This window comes from Hemitrygon akajei, chromosome 29 (genome assembly GCF_048418815.1).
Source record: "Hemitrygon akajei chromosome 29, sHemAka1.3, whole genome shotgun sequence".
NCBI lineage: Eukaryota > Metazoa > Chordata > Chondrichthyes > Myliobatiformes > Dasyatidae > Hemitrygon > Hemitrygon akajei.
The window spans coordinates 22,821,174-22,838,714 of record NC_133152.1 but is presented as its reverse complement, the minus strand read 5'-3'; the positions used below and the strand labels follow the sequence as shown (position 1 = coordinate 22,838,714).

General features: G+C 46.4%; 1 protein-coding gene across 3 annotated transcripts in view; it reads right to left on the bottom strand.

Moving 5' to 3' along the window:
• The window catches only part of LOC140718300 (rho guanine nucleotide exchange factor 19), a 35,768-nt gene that overhangs the window by 4,233 nt on the left and 13,994 nt on the right, over window positions 1-17,541 (bottom strand). For 2 of the 3 annotated variants that reach the window (XM_073031853.1, XM_073031855.1), the window contains exons 4-9: window positions 16,436-16,588; window positions 10,717-10,852; window positions 8,473-8,547; window positions 6,719-6,811; window positions 4,949-5,100; window positions 2,967-3,113 (exon numbers count right to left, since the gene is read on the bottom strand). In XM_073031853.1, the coding sequence (XP_072887954.1) occupies window positions 2,967-3,113; window positions 4,949-5,100; window positions 6,719-6,811; window positions 8,473-8,547; window positions 10,717-10,852; window positions 16,436-16,588 (756 nt within the window). The remainder of the gene's footprint in view (window positions 1-2,966; window positions 3,114-4,948; window positions 5,101-6,718; window positions 6,812-8,472; window positions 8,548-10,716; window positions 10,853-16,435; window positions 16,589-17,541) is intronic. The other variant, XM_073031854.1, reaches the window with a different exon arrangement.

Genomic DNA, 17,541 nt, shown 5'->3' with positions numbered 1-17,541 from the left:
CAATGAGCACAAACATACTCACTCAGGTAGATCACAGCCATACACCAGAGCAACTCTGACCACTGAATGCATTCAGAAGGCAAACTTGCATTGTAAATTTCCAATTGGAAATATGGAAATCCTGCTGCAGGATATCGGCTAAAGAGCCAAAGTGGGGAAAACGTGGAACAAGGAAAGTTAATGAACAATGGGACAGGAAGTATCTCAGAGATAAACCACATTCCCCTCAAATGGCAGGAAGTCCCTTCATCCACTGACTAACTCAAGCATCTCTTGTCATTTTCAACAACCAGCCTGCTGGAGGAACTCAACATCTGCGGGAGGAAATGAACTGTCGATGTCTCAGGTCGAAGCCCTGCAGGTTTCTTTCCCACTGCCGTTGACAAAACCCTCATCCACATCTCCACCATTTCCCCAACGCTTGGCCTCACCCCGTCTCCCCCTCCCAGTACAGCATGGGCAGAGATTCCCGGAGCTTCACCTACCAGCCCACACATTCAACACCTTCCTCACAATCGCTGCCACCTACAACAGGAACCCACCACCAGCATATCTTCCCCTCCCCGCGAGGATCACTGACTCCTTCATCCAGTCATCCCTTCTACTGATCCTCACTCCCGTAACCATACGAAGAGCTACACCTGCCCCTCTACCCATTTCTCATCACCATTTGCTGCCCTGAACAGCCCTTCCAGGGGGAGGCAATCTTTCCTACGTGACTTCACTGGCATTTATTGCATCTGGTGCCTTGTTGTGACGGCCTCTACATCGGTGAGACCAGACTAGGGGGTCACTGAACAACCCACTGTGCCAGCCGGGGACCTCTCGGTAGCCAGCTATTTTAGTTCCATGTCCCATTTCCGTAGACACGCGTCTCCACCAAGGACAGATCACGGCCAGTTGAAAATCAGAGGAACATCCAAGTCTCCTGGGCAGACTCTGTGCTGCCAATAATGATGAATTGCCAAACTTGCAGTAACCTGCCTGTCCCTTTCCCCTTCTGATCCAACTGGCCCCATTACCCCGTGTGATTCCTTCCCTTATCTTCTCCTCCATCTACCCATCACCACTTACTCTTCCCACCGATTCCCCTTCCTTTATTCCATGTTGCACCATTCTCCATCACAATTCCACCCTTAGTCCTTTGTCATTTCCACTCAGCGCCTCCCAGTTCAGACTTCCTTCCTCTCCTCATCCACCCAACACCACTCCACACTTGGATCCACCCATCACCCGCCAGCTCTTGCTGCATATCTGTCTCCTCTTTCATTCAAGTCCAGATTGAGTCACAACCAAAAACAAACTATCTGTGATCCTTCTTGACTCACCGAGTCCCCCTGCGTTGTTTCTGCGCCCTCAATGCACAAAACACTGGGGAGGCTCTGCAAGTTAAGACAGCATCTATGGAGGAAAATACAGAATTGATGTTTTGGGACAAGATCCTCCACCAGCCCAAAACTTCAACTGTTTATTTCCCTCCACAAATGCTGCCTGATCTGGGGTTGTGTGCGTTGCTCAACATTCCCTGCATCTGTGGAATCTCATGTCTCCATTTCCTGTTACGTGTTTGGAGATTGGGGGGGGGGGGGGGGGGGGCGGAGAAGGGAAGATTGCTTCTTGGTTGTTCACCAATAAAAAATTTTTATGAACAGTTTATTTTTGAAATACAGTGGATTCCAGCTTTTTAAGACAGCTGCTTATTTGGGACAAAACTAATCAAGAAAATAGCCAGGATTCCCTTAGTTTATTTGGGATACTATGCCACTTAACTGGGACAGGAGACCATTGAACAGTTTCTAACCAGCATCAGTCACATGCACTTGTGTAACTTTTAAGGCAACACCATGCTTAAATCAAACACTTGTTTTTCTAAATAAATAGTATCACTTACGTGTGCTTCAGTTCAAAAAGTAGTGATTTTTTGTCACAGTTGGCGAGAACTAAGCAGTAACACAATTCAGAACGGTTTTGTTCACTGTGGTTTCAAGCATTGAGGCTTGGAGATGTCAGAAACGGCCAGGCGAGAAAATGAAACTTTTGCTACTTTAAGTTAGGAACTATAAAGAACTTTTGAAGGCAGCAAGGAGCACCTTGAACCTTACAATGAAAAATGAAGATTTGGAGGACACAACCGAAGGCTTTGTATTAAGACAGTCCATTATCTGCACTAGATGCCTGCGCTGATTTTGTTTAATTGGTGGTTATCCATCATATCTGACAATGACATGAAGCCCATGCAGGGTAAGTGGAAAAGCTGTTGCACTGGGGTAATTCCACTCTCTCGACCTTAGAAGACTGGGTCTGGCAGTACAAGTAATTGTCACAACTGGTTTTCCTTGGTTGCAGCAGGTGGCTACGATGACGTCCGTGCCTCGTGGTGCTCTATACTCCATGGATCAATGCAGAACTGCATTCCTGGCCGTCGGATCTCATGCACCTGATCTGCTGGAGCTGACTTTGCATGCTAAGACAGGCATGTCTCCATCTCACTGAGGTACGAGGCTTGCGAGCTACTTTCACCAGGTGTAGCCTGCCTGTCGAAGCAGTGTATCAGGGTGCGGCCACCATCAATTGCAAGCAGCTACTTGGAGCCACCAGGTAAGAGTCCAGTAGGGACCAAAGGCAAGTTAGTTGCCCCAGATTGGACAAAAGCCCCTTCAGAGGAACTCCTCCTCCCTGGATACACTACAACATACTTTTTTTAAATCAGTGTATCCTGGTGAATTCCTGTCAATAATTATTAGGAACTAATAGTTTTTAGTCCTGTATTGGTATTGTTCCAATTCGTTGGTATTAATTTAAATACATAAACTACTGTTTAACTGTTATCTTTTTTTAATACCTTTTTAACGATTTCCATGAAACTTTGGCTAATTGGGGCAGCCACATAATTGGGCCAAAATGTACTGGTCCCGGTGTGTCCCAATTAACCAGAATCCACCGTACATTTAAAAATAAATACTTACGCATTTCTTGCTCCCAAGATTAAATTCCTGGTGGCCCCTTTATGATTCTCGCACAGGCGCAGCTTAAAAACTACTGAGGTTGCGTCAAGGCAGTGGGCTCCCAGCCTGGAGGTCCTGGCATAGTCCACGACAGAAAACCTATCTTCTCTGATAGAAAGGAATCAAAAGTAATGAAAAGGAGGATTAAAGCACAATAATCTTCTTTTCCCCCCCCCCTCAAGTTGACATAAAAAGACCCAGCCAACCCCAGTAATGAATTTAGTGACTCACCCACCCGTCAAAGCTTATCCCCTCCTGATGGAATCAAACAATGCTGAGCTACAGTTTCAGATGACTGTTCCCCACGTCTAATCCTGAATAACTGACATGCTTTCAACAATGGCAAACATCATTGCCAAACCTCATTTTGCCTCGCTCAGTTCCAAAGCAGTGACTGCATGATCCACTGGATTTTTTTTTACTGAGTTAAGTATTGTATGTAATTAGTTTTGCTACAACAAGTGTATGGGACATTGGAAAAAAGTTGAATTTCCCCATGGGGATGAATAAAGTATCTATCTACCTATCTAATCAGTAGCATTGTTCCAGGTTCCATTCCCTCCTCATCTCCCCGCTACTGCCTGACAGAATACAGGGCAGGGATTCATCTTGGGACCCGTACAATTTATTAGCCTAAACAATTTCTAACTTAGAGGACTCCTACGAGGGGGTGCATTGTGTGAGAATGCCATTGCCCAACCCTTCCCCCTCCAAGTTCGCACACCTCCCATTTCTGGAAATACATACAGCCCACTCATTGGGCTGATGTCTCAAGAAAGGAATGCATTTATAACTAATCGTTGTTTCATCACAGTTTCATCATTGGATCAAAAACTTATTTGGGCAATGTGGTTGCCTCATTACAGGAAGGATATGGAAGCTTTGGAGATGGTGCAGAGGAGATTAGTCAGGGTGCCACCTAGACTCGAAAGCATGCCCTGAGGAGAGAGATCAAGTGAGCGAGGCTTTTCACTTTGGAGTGAAGGAGAATGGGAGGCGAATAGGAGCATAGAGTGAACAGCCAGCAGCTTTTTCCAAGGGCAAAAATGGTTAATACAAGACAGCATAATTTTGGAGGAAAGTATGGGGAGGGGAATGTCAGAGGTAGAGTTTTTCTGTTACATAGTGAGTGTTAAGTGCACTGCCAGGGGTAGTAGTAGAGGCAGTGACATTAGTGAGATTTAAGAGGCTCTTAGATAGGCACATGGTTGAAAGAGAAAAGGCCATCTGGGAGGAAAGCATTAGATTGAGCTTGGAGTAAGTTAAGCCTCCAAGAGGACCACAACCTTGCGTGGTTTGGAGGCTCGCATGCCTCGATGACCCGGAGAGCGATGTTGGCTGGAGTCAGGGCGTTATGCTTTGGCTCTTGATAGGGTCACCCACGCCGAGCAGGTAGAGGCCAGACTAAGGGTGGTCTACCACTCCAGGCCTGGGGGTTCAGCTCAGGGCTAACGACCCTGACCGGTTATCTGCGTGCGACGGTATGGACCTTCAGTGCTGCCCCAAGCGCCAGCAGAATAATGGGCAGTAAGTTAAGAGCAGGTTGAAAGGTTGGCGTAACGTCATGGGCCACAGGGCCTGTACTGCTCTATGTTAAAAACAAGAATGCACAAAATCTCTGCCTTCAGCACAAGGACAACAAGTGGTTCAAAGTGGTGTGTCACCACTGCCTCTTTAAGGAAAGCTATGGTCAGCCACTAAATACTGAGCTTGGTAGTACTGTCCATTGGCCTAGGAACAGCCAGCCAACTGGAGGCAGATTCTATGCCACAAATTCTTACTGGAATCTCAGGAGTTATTCAGCCGAGTAGACAAGCAACACGAGGAGGTCAATTGTTTTATCAATAACTCCAACATAATCCTACAGTAGCCTGGACAAAATGCCCATTACCGGGTAAATATAATCCGCAAGCAGTAAAAAAAAAAGTAAACGAGACACTTACTCTTTCCGAGACAGCAACAGCAAGTCGTTAAATAGATGAAGGTAAATTGGTTTAGGTGCATTTCCCAGTTTGTGTCTATATCCAGTGGCAGATAGTTCACTCAGCTCCCCTTCTTTGACCAGGAATCGTGTTTGGGAGATTAAAGGAAGGGCCTGCAGAAAGAAGTTACTTATTAAACCAGCAACAGCAAAGAACAGAATGCAATAAGTGAAAAATAAATCGGCCCCATTCTTTGTTCAATCTCCTTTATGGCCAGATATTAAGTTTCATTTTGAGAAAGAAATTATCCTATCAGCAACTGTTGACGTCTCAATACTCCCACTGAAAGCACTGCTAGCCATCAAGTCAAGATGTCGCTGCCTTGGTCAACATCTTCCAGATAGCGCATGAGAATGTCTTTTATTTAAATCTTCTTTTAAGTCTGTTTTTCTTCTTAAATGTGTTTCTGAGAATGTTAGAGCCTCCAATTTACAGTTTGGAGATAGCTTGAGTGATCCAGCACTTTGCTGCCTCCGGGAAGCTTCCGGAAAGAGAGCATATACTCAGAAGGCCTTGATGCAAAGAAACTTCGATACAGGACGCTGCCGATGTTTGACTGCATTTTGCTAGTTAAAGCGCTGGGGAAGATTGAGACATCAAGGTGAATGCAGAAGGCCAGCGAGAGTTCAGCGCCGATTCCTTCCTTCCGATCACTGCTGAAGGAGGGATCTGTGAGTGGCCTATCGCTGTGTGGCTTGCTGTGGCAGGCTGGTAGGCCCCTCTTTCGATGAGTGCTGGTGATATCGTAGGATGGCACTGTGGTTCTGCATTTATGGATTGGAACATTGTGTTTATGAACTATGGACTTTTTCCAGACCTACAGTTTTTAAGTTGTTTTTTTTTTAAAAAATTGCCCACTGTTTCCATTTTGTTGTGTGAGGGGAGTGGCTGTTTTCTGGGGGTCGATGTCCCTGTTCCATTTTGTCTGGGGGAGGGGGTTTTGGGGGTTGATGATCACGATGCCGTTCTTTTATGGGGGGGTGGGGGGGGGTTTGATGTCTCTCTGGACAACTTTCATGTTCTTTGTTTTGTGGCTATCTGGAGAAGACAAATTTCAGAGTTGAATTTGGATTTATGCTTTGATAATAATAAATGAACCTTTGAAGTCTCTGCCAGCCAATCACAACCCCACAAGCTGTGGTCTACGCCAATGGCAATTCATCTCCTGTAAGGTGGTTACAGCTGAACCGACTTCAGGCTCTGATTCAACCTCCCTCACTTGGGTGCTCTAACTGGGTGGGCACCGTTCGACATAGACTAGTTGGGTCGACCAGCCTGCATCCACAAACTCACTCTGACCGTTTAAGACCAACAAGATTTCTATAGCGATAAAGCAATTTTCCCCCAGACTGACTTAAATATCTTTTGCGTTGAGCAGAGAGCTGCTGAGAAAAGGAGTGGCTTCAGTACAAAGCCTGGATAGTACTACAAATGCCTTTTGTTAAATCAAAACTGCAGAAGGCCGAGCACCAAATGTTGGTTGAATTGCATAGCAATTGCCTGAGTCATTACCACTCTCCAAAGACAGTGCCGAACTCTTTTTCAGATTCCCAGCATTGACAGTTCAAACACTTCCCCACCCTTTGCAAAGACGGGAGTTACTCTCCAGCAGTGAGAACTTAATGCATTTCCTTGTGGAACAGGTTCTGAACAGATGGCAATATGATATTTAAGCTTTGCACACCAAACAGCTCACTCAACCCATTTCGGTTTTACGCTGCTGACGAATACCTTGGTGCTAATAAATTCCAACCTCTTCTCCAGAGAGACCAGCTCCTCAATTTGCCGCATCATCTTTACATTCTCGTTACATGTACGCACGATCTGGAGGAGAAACGAGAGACGAATGTTACTTACCCCCACTTTCCTGCCTACTCACTTTTTTCCCCCTCAGTAATAGTTTTACTGTTTTTTTTCAAAATCAAGAAAGCATAGTAAAAAGGTTTATGCAGTGCATAACAAGTGTACAATTCACATCTATGAAAGAGATGCACCCATAGTACAATCATGCTTTGGTTGCCTCCCTGCCCCGACCTACCCCTCCCAATTCCCATCTCCAAGCCATCATTGCATTAGCAAAAAGGGTCAAACAGAACCTTTATCCCCACAGAGCTGCATTGGTATAGAGAGGGTGCATTTTCCCAACACACAAACTGTTGTACGTTTACATGTCACGTCTGAGTTTGTAGAATTTTACCGGAGAATGCTGAAAGTCAGGGAGTTATGTGCAGAGGAAAGGAAGGGATGAACCTTTAGTTTGGCTGGGAGTTCTGAAAATACTCAAGAAAGGGTCCCCACACCTTTTGGAACTTTATGTCCGAATTGAGAGTTGAATAATGGATCTTCTCAAGGTATAGACCGGACATGATGTCCCTAAGCCACAGAGCATGGGTGGGCGGGGCAGCATCCCTCCACCCGAGCAAGACTGCGCGCCTGGCCAACAGAGAGGCAAAAGAGTGCCTACTCACTTCATCCCATTGGTTCCACCTTCTCGTCTCTTACCCAGGTAACACCATGAACCCCAAGGACACTTCTAAAACATTGCAGCAAGACCTGCCAACAGGGTGGATGTAAAGCAGCTCTTGGGCTGTTATCCAACACTTTGCTGTGCTCTTAGTTAATAGATCTGATGCACTTGCATCAAACCAAAACGCTAGATTTCAAGACAACTTCAGCAAATAAATTCCCAGCCATTTATTTATTGAGATACAATGCAGAATAGGCCCTTCGAGCCATGCTGTCCAGCAACTGCCCAGTTTAACCTTAGCCTAATCACTAGACAGTGATTTGTTATCCTACTAAAAGATACAACTTTGGACTGTGGAACCCACGTGGTCACGGGGAGAACCTTACAGGCAGCAGTGGGAATTGGACCCACGTCGCTTGTACTGTCAAGCGTTGTACTAATCACTACACTACCGCACCATACGGAGTGACAATATTAACACTATCAACAGCCCTATGCTGAGATCGTGTCGGGTAATGGTAGTGTAGTTAGTGGAGATGTTGCTTCAAGGGATTAGTGACCTGGTTTCAAATCTGACCTTTGGGGGGGGGGGGGTGTTGTCTGTGTGGAGTTCTCGCCTTTTCCCCCAGGATTGTTCTGGGTTCTATCCACATCCCGTAGACATGCAGTTCAGGAGGTTAACTGGCCACAGGAAATTGACCCTGGTGTATAGCGGAGTGGTAGAATCGGGAGAAGAACGTTGATGGGAAATTAGGGAGAGCGAGTTACAGGAAACTTAGTGGAGGATGAGCTGCTTTGAAAGGTGTCTCAATGGCCTCCGGCTGTCGTGAGGAAATTTGAGAAATGATGCCTGACCAACATTACTTAGTCAGCTTATTCAGTAGCAGTAACATTCAGTAACATCTTAAAACTGTTCACAATAGCAGATGGGGAAAAAGAGTCCCAAGGCCCTTGCTGGAATGTGAAGACAAGCAGCCAAGGCACCCCGCTGTCAAAAGCTTCCCAAAAAAAGCCTCACCTCCTCAATTGCTTCCACAGCTTTCCTGACTGATCCCAACATCAGACATTCTGGTGAGGTCAACACCAAGATATTCTGGAAAATAAAAAGTTGGGAAAAGATGACTACAGCTAGATTCCTCTCCTCCTGCAGCAAACAGGTCACATTGAACAGTGGAGACTTTCCCTGTGATAGCTGCTAATCGGGGTGAAGACACAGAATAACAAAGCCAGAAAAAGGGGGAATTCAACATAAAAACAGTGGAAGTAATTCTGTCCTCATCTTCTCCTTATTACACCAGAAATACTGAGTGTGCAGGAAATACAAAATGCAAAAGTGCAAGCCGCAGACCAAAACAGCAATACCATTCCTCTCCCCACAGTTGAAGTGTTGAATATTTCCAGCTCCCTCTTGTTTCTATAACATTTCAGGCAAAAATTAGAATTGGAAAGAACAGCCCACTGTTCTCACATTGTATGAGGTTGCCCAGGTTCCTTACCTCTACAAACCCTGAAAATATGCTAGTTAATTTGCCACTGGGGGTGGGGGGGAAGAAGAGAAAAGGGTGCCGATGACGAGAGAATAAACTGCAGTCTTGTGAAAAGGAGAGCTGAATGTGCAAGTCTCTCCCTGCCAGTACAGTACACAGCCTCTCCAACAGCAAGCCTCGTGTAGTGCCTCCTCGCTGGTGTCACACGGAAACGGGACTTCTTTCAGACTCAGGCTGAACTAGAGGACAGGGAGGAGATCTGCCCCCTGCACACGTAGCACGCAGGCCCACCGGTGTGTGGACACGCCCTGGTGCTTGCTCATGTACCAGATCCCCAGCTACGGGTAAATAGCCCCACTGTCTTGTGGGCAGCCTCGGGAGAGACGAAGGCTACAAGAGTAAACCCAGACAGCAAATCCGGAGTGGAGCCCCTAAGGCGGCTGGAATTCATTGAACATCCTTCCGGCAGCTCCTGCAGCCAAGCTGGTGCCAAACGTATTGCTTCATGAGCTTTCCTTTGTCACCAGTGAGGGCAAGAGGGGGATCTTGATGACTGGGCATCTCAGGATTTCCATACCTGCCACCCAGGCTTGAGAAGATGATCATCACCCATTGCCCTTTGAGACAGATGCCAACCATCTACTTTCTTATCCAATTACTTGTCCAAATGCCTTTTACATAATATAACTACCTAACTCAACCACTTCCTCTAGCAGCTGGCTCCATATAACCATCACCAAGCTAACTATGGATACAGTTTGCCAACGCATCTTGAATTCCACATTCGCAAACCTTCTGGACCAGCCTTGCATGCAGCATTTCATCAACAGCCTCACTGAAGTCCACATAAACCACATCTACCACCGCAGATACAAAGATCTGGAGATGAAACTGATAAAAGCATCAGCTGCTGCAGAAGAAAGATTTACTTAGTTATAGCAAGCAAAGTGATAAAATATTGACGACAAGTGAGCGTAATATACAAAATATTTTCGATTACAGTTCCTCTCACATAGATGGAGCTAACGGTAAAGCACCAGGATTTTAAACATCTCAGTCCACAAGGGAGGTTTGTGGCTAGATCGTGTGTGGTTTGGTTGTATACAATCAGAACTGACCCAGCTCTGCATGACTGATCACTCACTGCAGACTTAAGGAAGTGGACTTGGTGCATCTATGATCCACCTTTTCAGTGAGTATTTGACACAGGAGGCCATTCAACCCATCAGGTCAATGTCAGCACCTAAGACTCTTCTGGTTACTCCGCCTGGAACCTACTCTTCCAAGTGCCCATCAGCACTTCCCCTCCCACCCCCAAAATTCTCTCACCAGCCACCTACATGAGGGACAATTTGCAGTGTCCAATTAAAGTGCCAATCTTTGGAACGTGGGCAGAAATCAGCGCATCTGGAGGAAACACACAATCCCCTAGACAGTGAACAATGGGGATACAGGCCACATGCAGACAGTGGGACAAACTCAAGAAGTCACCTTGGTTGGCATGGATGAGGGGGGCCAAAGAGCATGCTACATTCTACAAAAACAGCACCAAGAGCTCAGAATCGAACTAGTATGACTGGAGCCAGAGGCAGCAACATCCGAGTCTGACTACGAGCTTCGGCTTCCCTCACCCCAGGTGGACGGAGTGAAGCAGAAAGCAGGCACATTAAAGCACATCACATTCAAAACAAAATGGTCAAGGGCAGGGAGAGGAGGAGAAAGATAGCTTTCAGAAAAGGCAAGACAAATGCACAAGTGGACAGCAAAGATCATACTTCCATTACCGCCAGCATGATCTTCAGTCTTGTGATGCGTTGGAATGGCAAGATGAGGAAGGACTTCAACGGCTGCCGCTGGCACAGAGGTTGAACTTCCAGCTTCTTCAGGACCTGTACAAATCCGTCATTCAGCCTGTCGGAGAACCAGGTAATGCAAATGCACTTAGAGTACCGTCAACAGTTTTGGGCTCTGTATCTCAAAGAATGTGTTGTCATTGGAGAGAGTCCAGAGGCTGTTCACGAGAATGATTCTGGAAATGAAGGGGTTAACAAGAGGAGTGTTTGGTAGCTTTGGGCCTATACTCACTGGAGTTTAGAAGTAGGGGGGAAGAGGGGAGAATCTCATTGAAACCTACCAAATGTTGAAAGGACTAGATAGGGTGGATGTTTCCTACGATGGAGGTATCCAGACCTAGAGGGGACAGACTCAAAATTGAGGGGTGACCCTTTAGATCAGAGGTAAGGAGGAATTTTTTTTTTAGCCAGAGAGTAGTGAATCTGCGGAATGTTCTGCCACAGACTGTGGTGGAGGCCAAGCCCGTGCGTATATTTGAGGAAGTTGATCACTTCCTGATTGGTCAGGGCATCAGAGGTGAGAAGGCAGGTGTCTGGGGTTGAGTGGGATCTGGAATCAGTATGATAGAATGGCAGAACAAACTCAATGGGCAGAATGGCCTAATTCAGCTCTTATGTCTTATGGTAAAGAAAAAGACACTGGACTCTGCATAGATACAACCATAATATAGCATGCATGCACTGCAAATCACCCATCCAACGACTAGGCCAGCTTACCTCATTCAGTGCCCATTTAGTTAGTGACCTTATTGAACATTCTTTCTAATTTGCATCTTTCACTCTTAAAACCCAATGGATTTATAAACACGATGGGATCAGGAGGACAGAATTAAATCACCAATCGTACAGTAATTGGGGTGGGGGAAACTGGAAGACGGAGGGACAATCCAGAGAATGGTCGTGTGATACGATCAGAGAAGATTTTTTTAAAAGTTCATGATTTGAGCTCGTCATGAGCACAGCGAAATGTGTCATTTACATCAACAACCACGGGCTCTGGAAGCAGCCCTCAGGTGACTCCGCACATTGCTGTGCCAATAAAGCATGCTCAGAGTGCTTGGCAGAACTACACAGAACACAACAAAAAAAAACAAAACAACAATAGCAAAAAGAAAAGCAAGCCCAATTCCACCCTCCCACGCAGCCCTTTAATCCCCAGGACAAGGCTCCAGCCTCTATTTTAGAATCTTAAGATTGCTAGAAATGCATCTGTGCTATTAATTAGCTTTACTGGGATATTATGTGTTCTTCACTAGAACTTTTCTTTGAAATAAAGCTCCACAAAGATTCATACGTTGCACCTGGGTATTTCAAGATTGCTGGAGGAACTCAGCAGGCCGGGTACTCTGTGGAGAAGAGTAAACAGTCCACGTTTCGGGCCGAGACCCTTCAGAAGGACTGGAGAAAAAAAGCTGAGGAGTAGATTTGAAAGGTGGGGGGGGGGGGGGGGGAAGAGGAGGGGAGAGAGAAACATCAGGCAGTAGGTGAAACCTGGAGGGGGAGGGATGAAGCAAAGAGCGAGGAGGTTGATTGGTGAAAGAGACAGAAGCTCTGGGAGAAAGAAAAAGGGGGAAGGAGAACCAGAGGGAGGTGAGGGAGCGATAAGGGGATGGGAAACGGTGAAGGGAGGTGAGGGGGCATTACCAGAAGTTTGAGAAATCGATGTTCATGCCATCAGGTTAGAGGCTACCCAGACGGAATGCAAGATGTTGCTCCTCCAACCCGAGTGTGGCCTCATCACGACAGTGGAGGCGGCCACGGATGGATTTGTGCTGTGGGACTCCATTGTGCAAGATTTGTTTCAGCAAATGCAAACATTACTGAACGTTCCCACTGCTGCTGGCATTTAGATGCACCGTTGACAGCACACCAGCCATCCCTCACTCAGTGCCACCAGCACACATTCCGCTTTATGTCAGCCCAAACTGCTTCCGTGATTCCTGAGGGCAAGGGAGTATGCTTCCCAGGATCAGTGAAAGGGACCCAAAGGGGCTGATGAAACCCATCACCCAAGGACCTGTTCAAAGAAGCTACAGAGCGCACTCAGGGATACTCAAAGAGGCGGCTGAAGGGACAACCTCTACCATTGTTTTCACCAGTTAGTAAAACCAAAAGTCAAGATTTGTCAAGGAGTCCTCAAATCCAAATCATTTCAGAAACACAGGGCTTGCCCTCACTGACACCGTTCTTTACACTCACTCTGGTATCATGAAGCAGGCAGTCGTGCTCCAAGGTCTATTCGCCAGTCCTAGCAGGACTGCAGAGGCTAGGACGACCGCCGTGTGATCCGGACAGGATCAGACAACCACCCGTGTCACCACTGCACAGCGCCAACATCACCTTTCTCTTGTAGATACAATGGGCCAAGTGTGCCACCAAAGAATGCCACTAGGTAATTATAGAGACCAATTCACCTGGGTCTTGCGGTCTGGTTGTAGGTTCAAACGAAGTCAAGCAGCTTGATCCTCAGTCTGCTTTGTGGCTTATTCCCTTTGATCAGGTTAACAGTCCTGATCTCTAGAGCAATGTACGGCTCAGCAATTTTCCCATAGCAGTGTAATGAAAGTAACTGATCTCAAACGGGCCATTTAAGGCTCCTGCAAGGCCAGTAAAAGTGATGTACTGCTTCCCATGACGATATTTAGTCTCACTCGTTCAGCATCGCAGTGTTGATGCCCTTCCGTTCCTAGTCTACCTGAACACTGAGGAATTACATTGATACTTGTGACAATAAAAGCTTCAAAATTCAATACTGTTCACAGCATTTCCAGCAGACGTGTAAAAGAGAAAATAAACGTTACTCCGGATCCGATGCAGAGCAAAAAGATACAAGATAAAGAACATTATGTGCCGTGTCACAAGATTAATAACAAAAATATTAATACACAAGATAGTTTATATAAAACACACGTTCAATTATGTCTTCGATCTCAGCATGCCCTCGCTGCAGTGTGGCTGAAACAAAACTGAATACTTTAATCTGTTTAAGGGAGAGAACATCTCTATCCTTTAACAAGCTGAGAATTGTTATTAGCAGCACAATGGCTGCATTGAAGAGGTGGAAATAATCTATTGCATTGTACCGACCAAAGGCTTTTTTCTTAAAAAGGGGATTGTAGTGGATTACGAGTTTGCATCTGATTGTATAATGTGTATACAAGACGGGTATATGAGAAGCCTTCCAGGATCAAACACTCTCCCCCCTCCCACCCCTCCAAGAATGTGCAGCAAGCTGTCACGTTGGTGGAAACCAACTGCAGAGCTTCTGAGGCAGAGGACACAGAACGAGTGCCTTCTCCTCCCTAGAGCAGCCCCTCAAGTGGCAAAACTCAAATTACGCATTGCTGAAGGCTGCGGAGGTCTGCCTGGTTCAGTCTCATTTTCAGCAGTCTTACTGGGGCTCTGGTTTGCCGGTGATCTTCACACAGCCGCCAACTAAACAAGTGGGTGATCAGCAATTGCCTTGAACCCTCAGAATACGTCCTGTGTGCGGGTTGACTCTAAGGAGAGGTTGGTTCAAACGGCCAAGGACATACTGGGGGGAGCTTTCCGCAGTCATGGAACTCACCAGAATGGAGATCCTCCTTAGCTCTACCACCACACGCCTCGAGAGAATATAGTCTCCTCCTGTGTCGGGGCTGTCAGGGTGGCCGAGTGGTCTAATGGGCCTGACTTAATGCGAGCAAGTCGCTTCCTAGTCTCCTCCTGTGTCGGGGCTGTCAGGGTGGCCGAGTGGTCTAATGGGCCTGACTTAATGCGAGCAAGTCGCTTCCTAGTCTCCTCCTGTGTCGGGGCTGTCAGGGTGGCCGAGTGGTCTAATGGGCCTGACTTAATGCGAGCAAGTCGCTTCCTAGTCTCCTCCTGTGTCGGGGCTGTCAGGGTGGCCGAGTGGTCTAATGGGCCTGACTTAATGCGAGCAAGTCGCTTCCTAGTCTCCTCCTGTGTCGGGGCTGTCAGGGTGGCCGAGTGGTCTAATGGGCCTGACTTAATGCGAGCAAGTCGCTTCCTAGTCTCCTCCTGTGTCGAGAGGAGTGTATTGGCCACAAGTGCAGCTCCCCATTTCGTTTAAGTCTGCAATGGATGACAAGCTTCTGTTGGGTTGAGTACTGAAGGCTGATCTGATAGAGCAGGAAGCATCATTGACTCCCCTGTGGCAGTGGGGAGCACGTCAACAGCTGCGGTCTGGAGTAATCCCGAGATTAGAAAAGTGAAGGCAAGAACAGTGTTGACACCCGTGCAAGCTGCAATGAGGTTTCTACATCAGAAGTGCAAGACTACCACACAGATACATGTGGTATGTATCTACATATCTATGTATGTACATAGATAATGCCTGAACAGACATTATTACTTTGAGATAAAATGCTAGATGAATGGGATGTTAATGAGCTTTCACACCTCCAAGTGACAAGGTCCCAGTAGATGCCTTGGAGGCATTTGGTTATCCCCAGTGGTGCGTTAGGTCAAAACAAACAGCCTTTGCAAATTAATTTAGAGTTTGAAGAGCATGGATGTCTTCCACGCGAGCACCGTGCAGAATGGCTGCAAGCACGCGGAATAGAATGACCGAGTCCAGGTGCTGTTCCAGCGGCCTTTACAGGTACATTGACCAAGTCTTCTCATTGGCAAAGGCTTGCTCTCCATCTGGACAACTATTGTCAGACCAATGAAGTCCAAATTTCCCCCCATTGTGAATTTTGGACAAGTTTGGCAATGGATAAACAGCAATGCCAATGCAGACAAATCTATCCCAGCTCATATAATGGTAGCAACTCATACCAAAAATACGCAAACACAAAATATATTCACTATATGCATGATTGCCAATTGCATGGCTTTTTTTTAAAATGGTGTGCAAACTAATTTCTAGACTTGACTTCTGGAAGAAAAGCACAGCAGTAACTGAGCTGCAAATATTGTTGAACACAGGAATAGAGGTCTCGAATACAACAGCAGGGATGTGATGCAGGCACTGGTGAGGCCTCACCTTGAGTATTGTAAAGAGTTTTGGGCTCCTCATCTATGAAAAGATGTGCTGGCATTGGAGAAAGTCCAGTGGATGATTCTGGGAATGAAAGAGTTATCATATGAGGAATGTTTGATAGCTCTGGGTCTGTACTCGCTGGAATTTATAAGGATGCGGGGGCGGGGATCTCGTTGAAACCATTCGATTGCTAAACGGCCTAGACAGTAGGTGTGGGAAGGATGTTTCCCATGGAGGGGGGAGTCTACAAGAGGGCACAACCTCAGGATAGAGGGGCATCCATTTAAAACAGATGTGGAGAAATTTCCTTAGCCAGAGGGTGGTGAATTTGTGGTATTTATTACCACAGACAGCTGTGGAGGCCAGGTCATTGGGTGCATTTAAGGCAGAGCTTGAATAGGACAAGGCATCAAAGGTTGCGGGGAGTGGGGTTCAGGAGGTGATAAAAGGATCAGCCATGATTGAATGGTGGAGCAGACTCAATGGGCCAAATGGGCCAATTCTGCCTCTACGTCTTATAAGAGAGGTTAACCTGTTTCTTCTGGTCTCTAACACAATGCACAGCTTCAGACTGGATCCTTGCTGGATCCCTGTCAGGATGACTGATGCTGTTCCATCAAACTAAGATGTTGACCTTTGCAAGCGAACTTCACTCACATGAGCTGCTGTAGCATCTTCTCCTGGTACATCTGATTGGTGACATACGGGACGTAGACCCTGCGAAAATCAATGCAGTGCTGCAGCACGATGTCACTGATGTCTCTGACAAAGACGTTCTCCTCCAGACGTTCCTCCAGGTCCAGCAGAAACCTGTTCGACAACCACAAAATGCAAGTTAACCTGCAAGCAAAACAGTGGCGTTAAACAAAATGCAGCGCCAAGCACCATATTCCAGGCAATTACAGTTACAGCACGAATGAGAGAAAGCAGCAACCGTCCATGTCAATGGCTTGTGAAGAAGTGTCTCACAATCAGGACAAGGTGGCTACACAGTCACTCTTCACCCTTCGTCTCCAATCACCCCACTCAGTCGAATGTTTTCATCCATTTCCAGACTTCTGGCAGCCAACAGATTTTCAATCCATGTTGGGAAATCATCCCGCTCTTTCAGTCTTAGGTTAACCATCCTTGTCACGTGTTGCAAAATGCTAATTTTCAAAATACACTTATCGAAGTATGTACAAGGGATGATTGATAGTTCGTGGCCTGAGGTAGAAGGAGTCAGTTTTAGAAAACCTAGCACATTTAGTTTTCCTACATTTACACACTTAGTCCAGCGGTCGTGGAGCATACGGATCCTTCTTTGTAGAAGTCGGCGTCTTGGGCCTCCAGGAGAGGTCCACAGCAGGGGTGATTGATAAGTTCGTGGCCCAAGGTAGCAGGAGATGAGTTATATAGCTCTCGTTACATGGACATGCAGGTCAACTCTTTTGAGTGATTATGCAGAAAGTTTGAAGAAGTTCTGGAGGGCAAGACGCCGACTTCTACAAAGAAGGATCCGTATGCTCCACGACCGCTGGACTAAGTGTGTACATGTAGGAGGGGACTATGTTGAAAAATAAATGTGCTAGGTTTTCTAAAATTGACTCCTTCTACCTTGGGCCACGAACTTATCAATCACCCCTCGTATACATTATACAAACTTGAGATTTGTCTTACAGGCACCCACAAAGAAACCCAAAAGAACTTTTTTTTTTAAATTGTCAAATACCCAATGTGTGCAGAAGGGAAAAACAATCATGCAAGCAATAAAAGTAAACAAA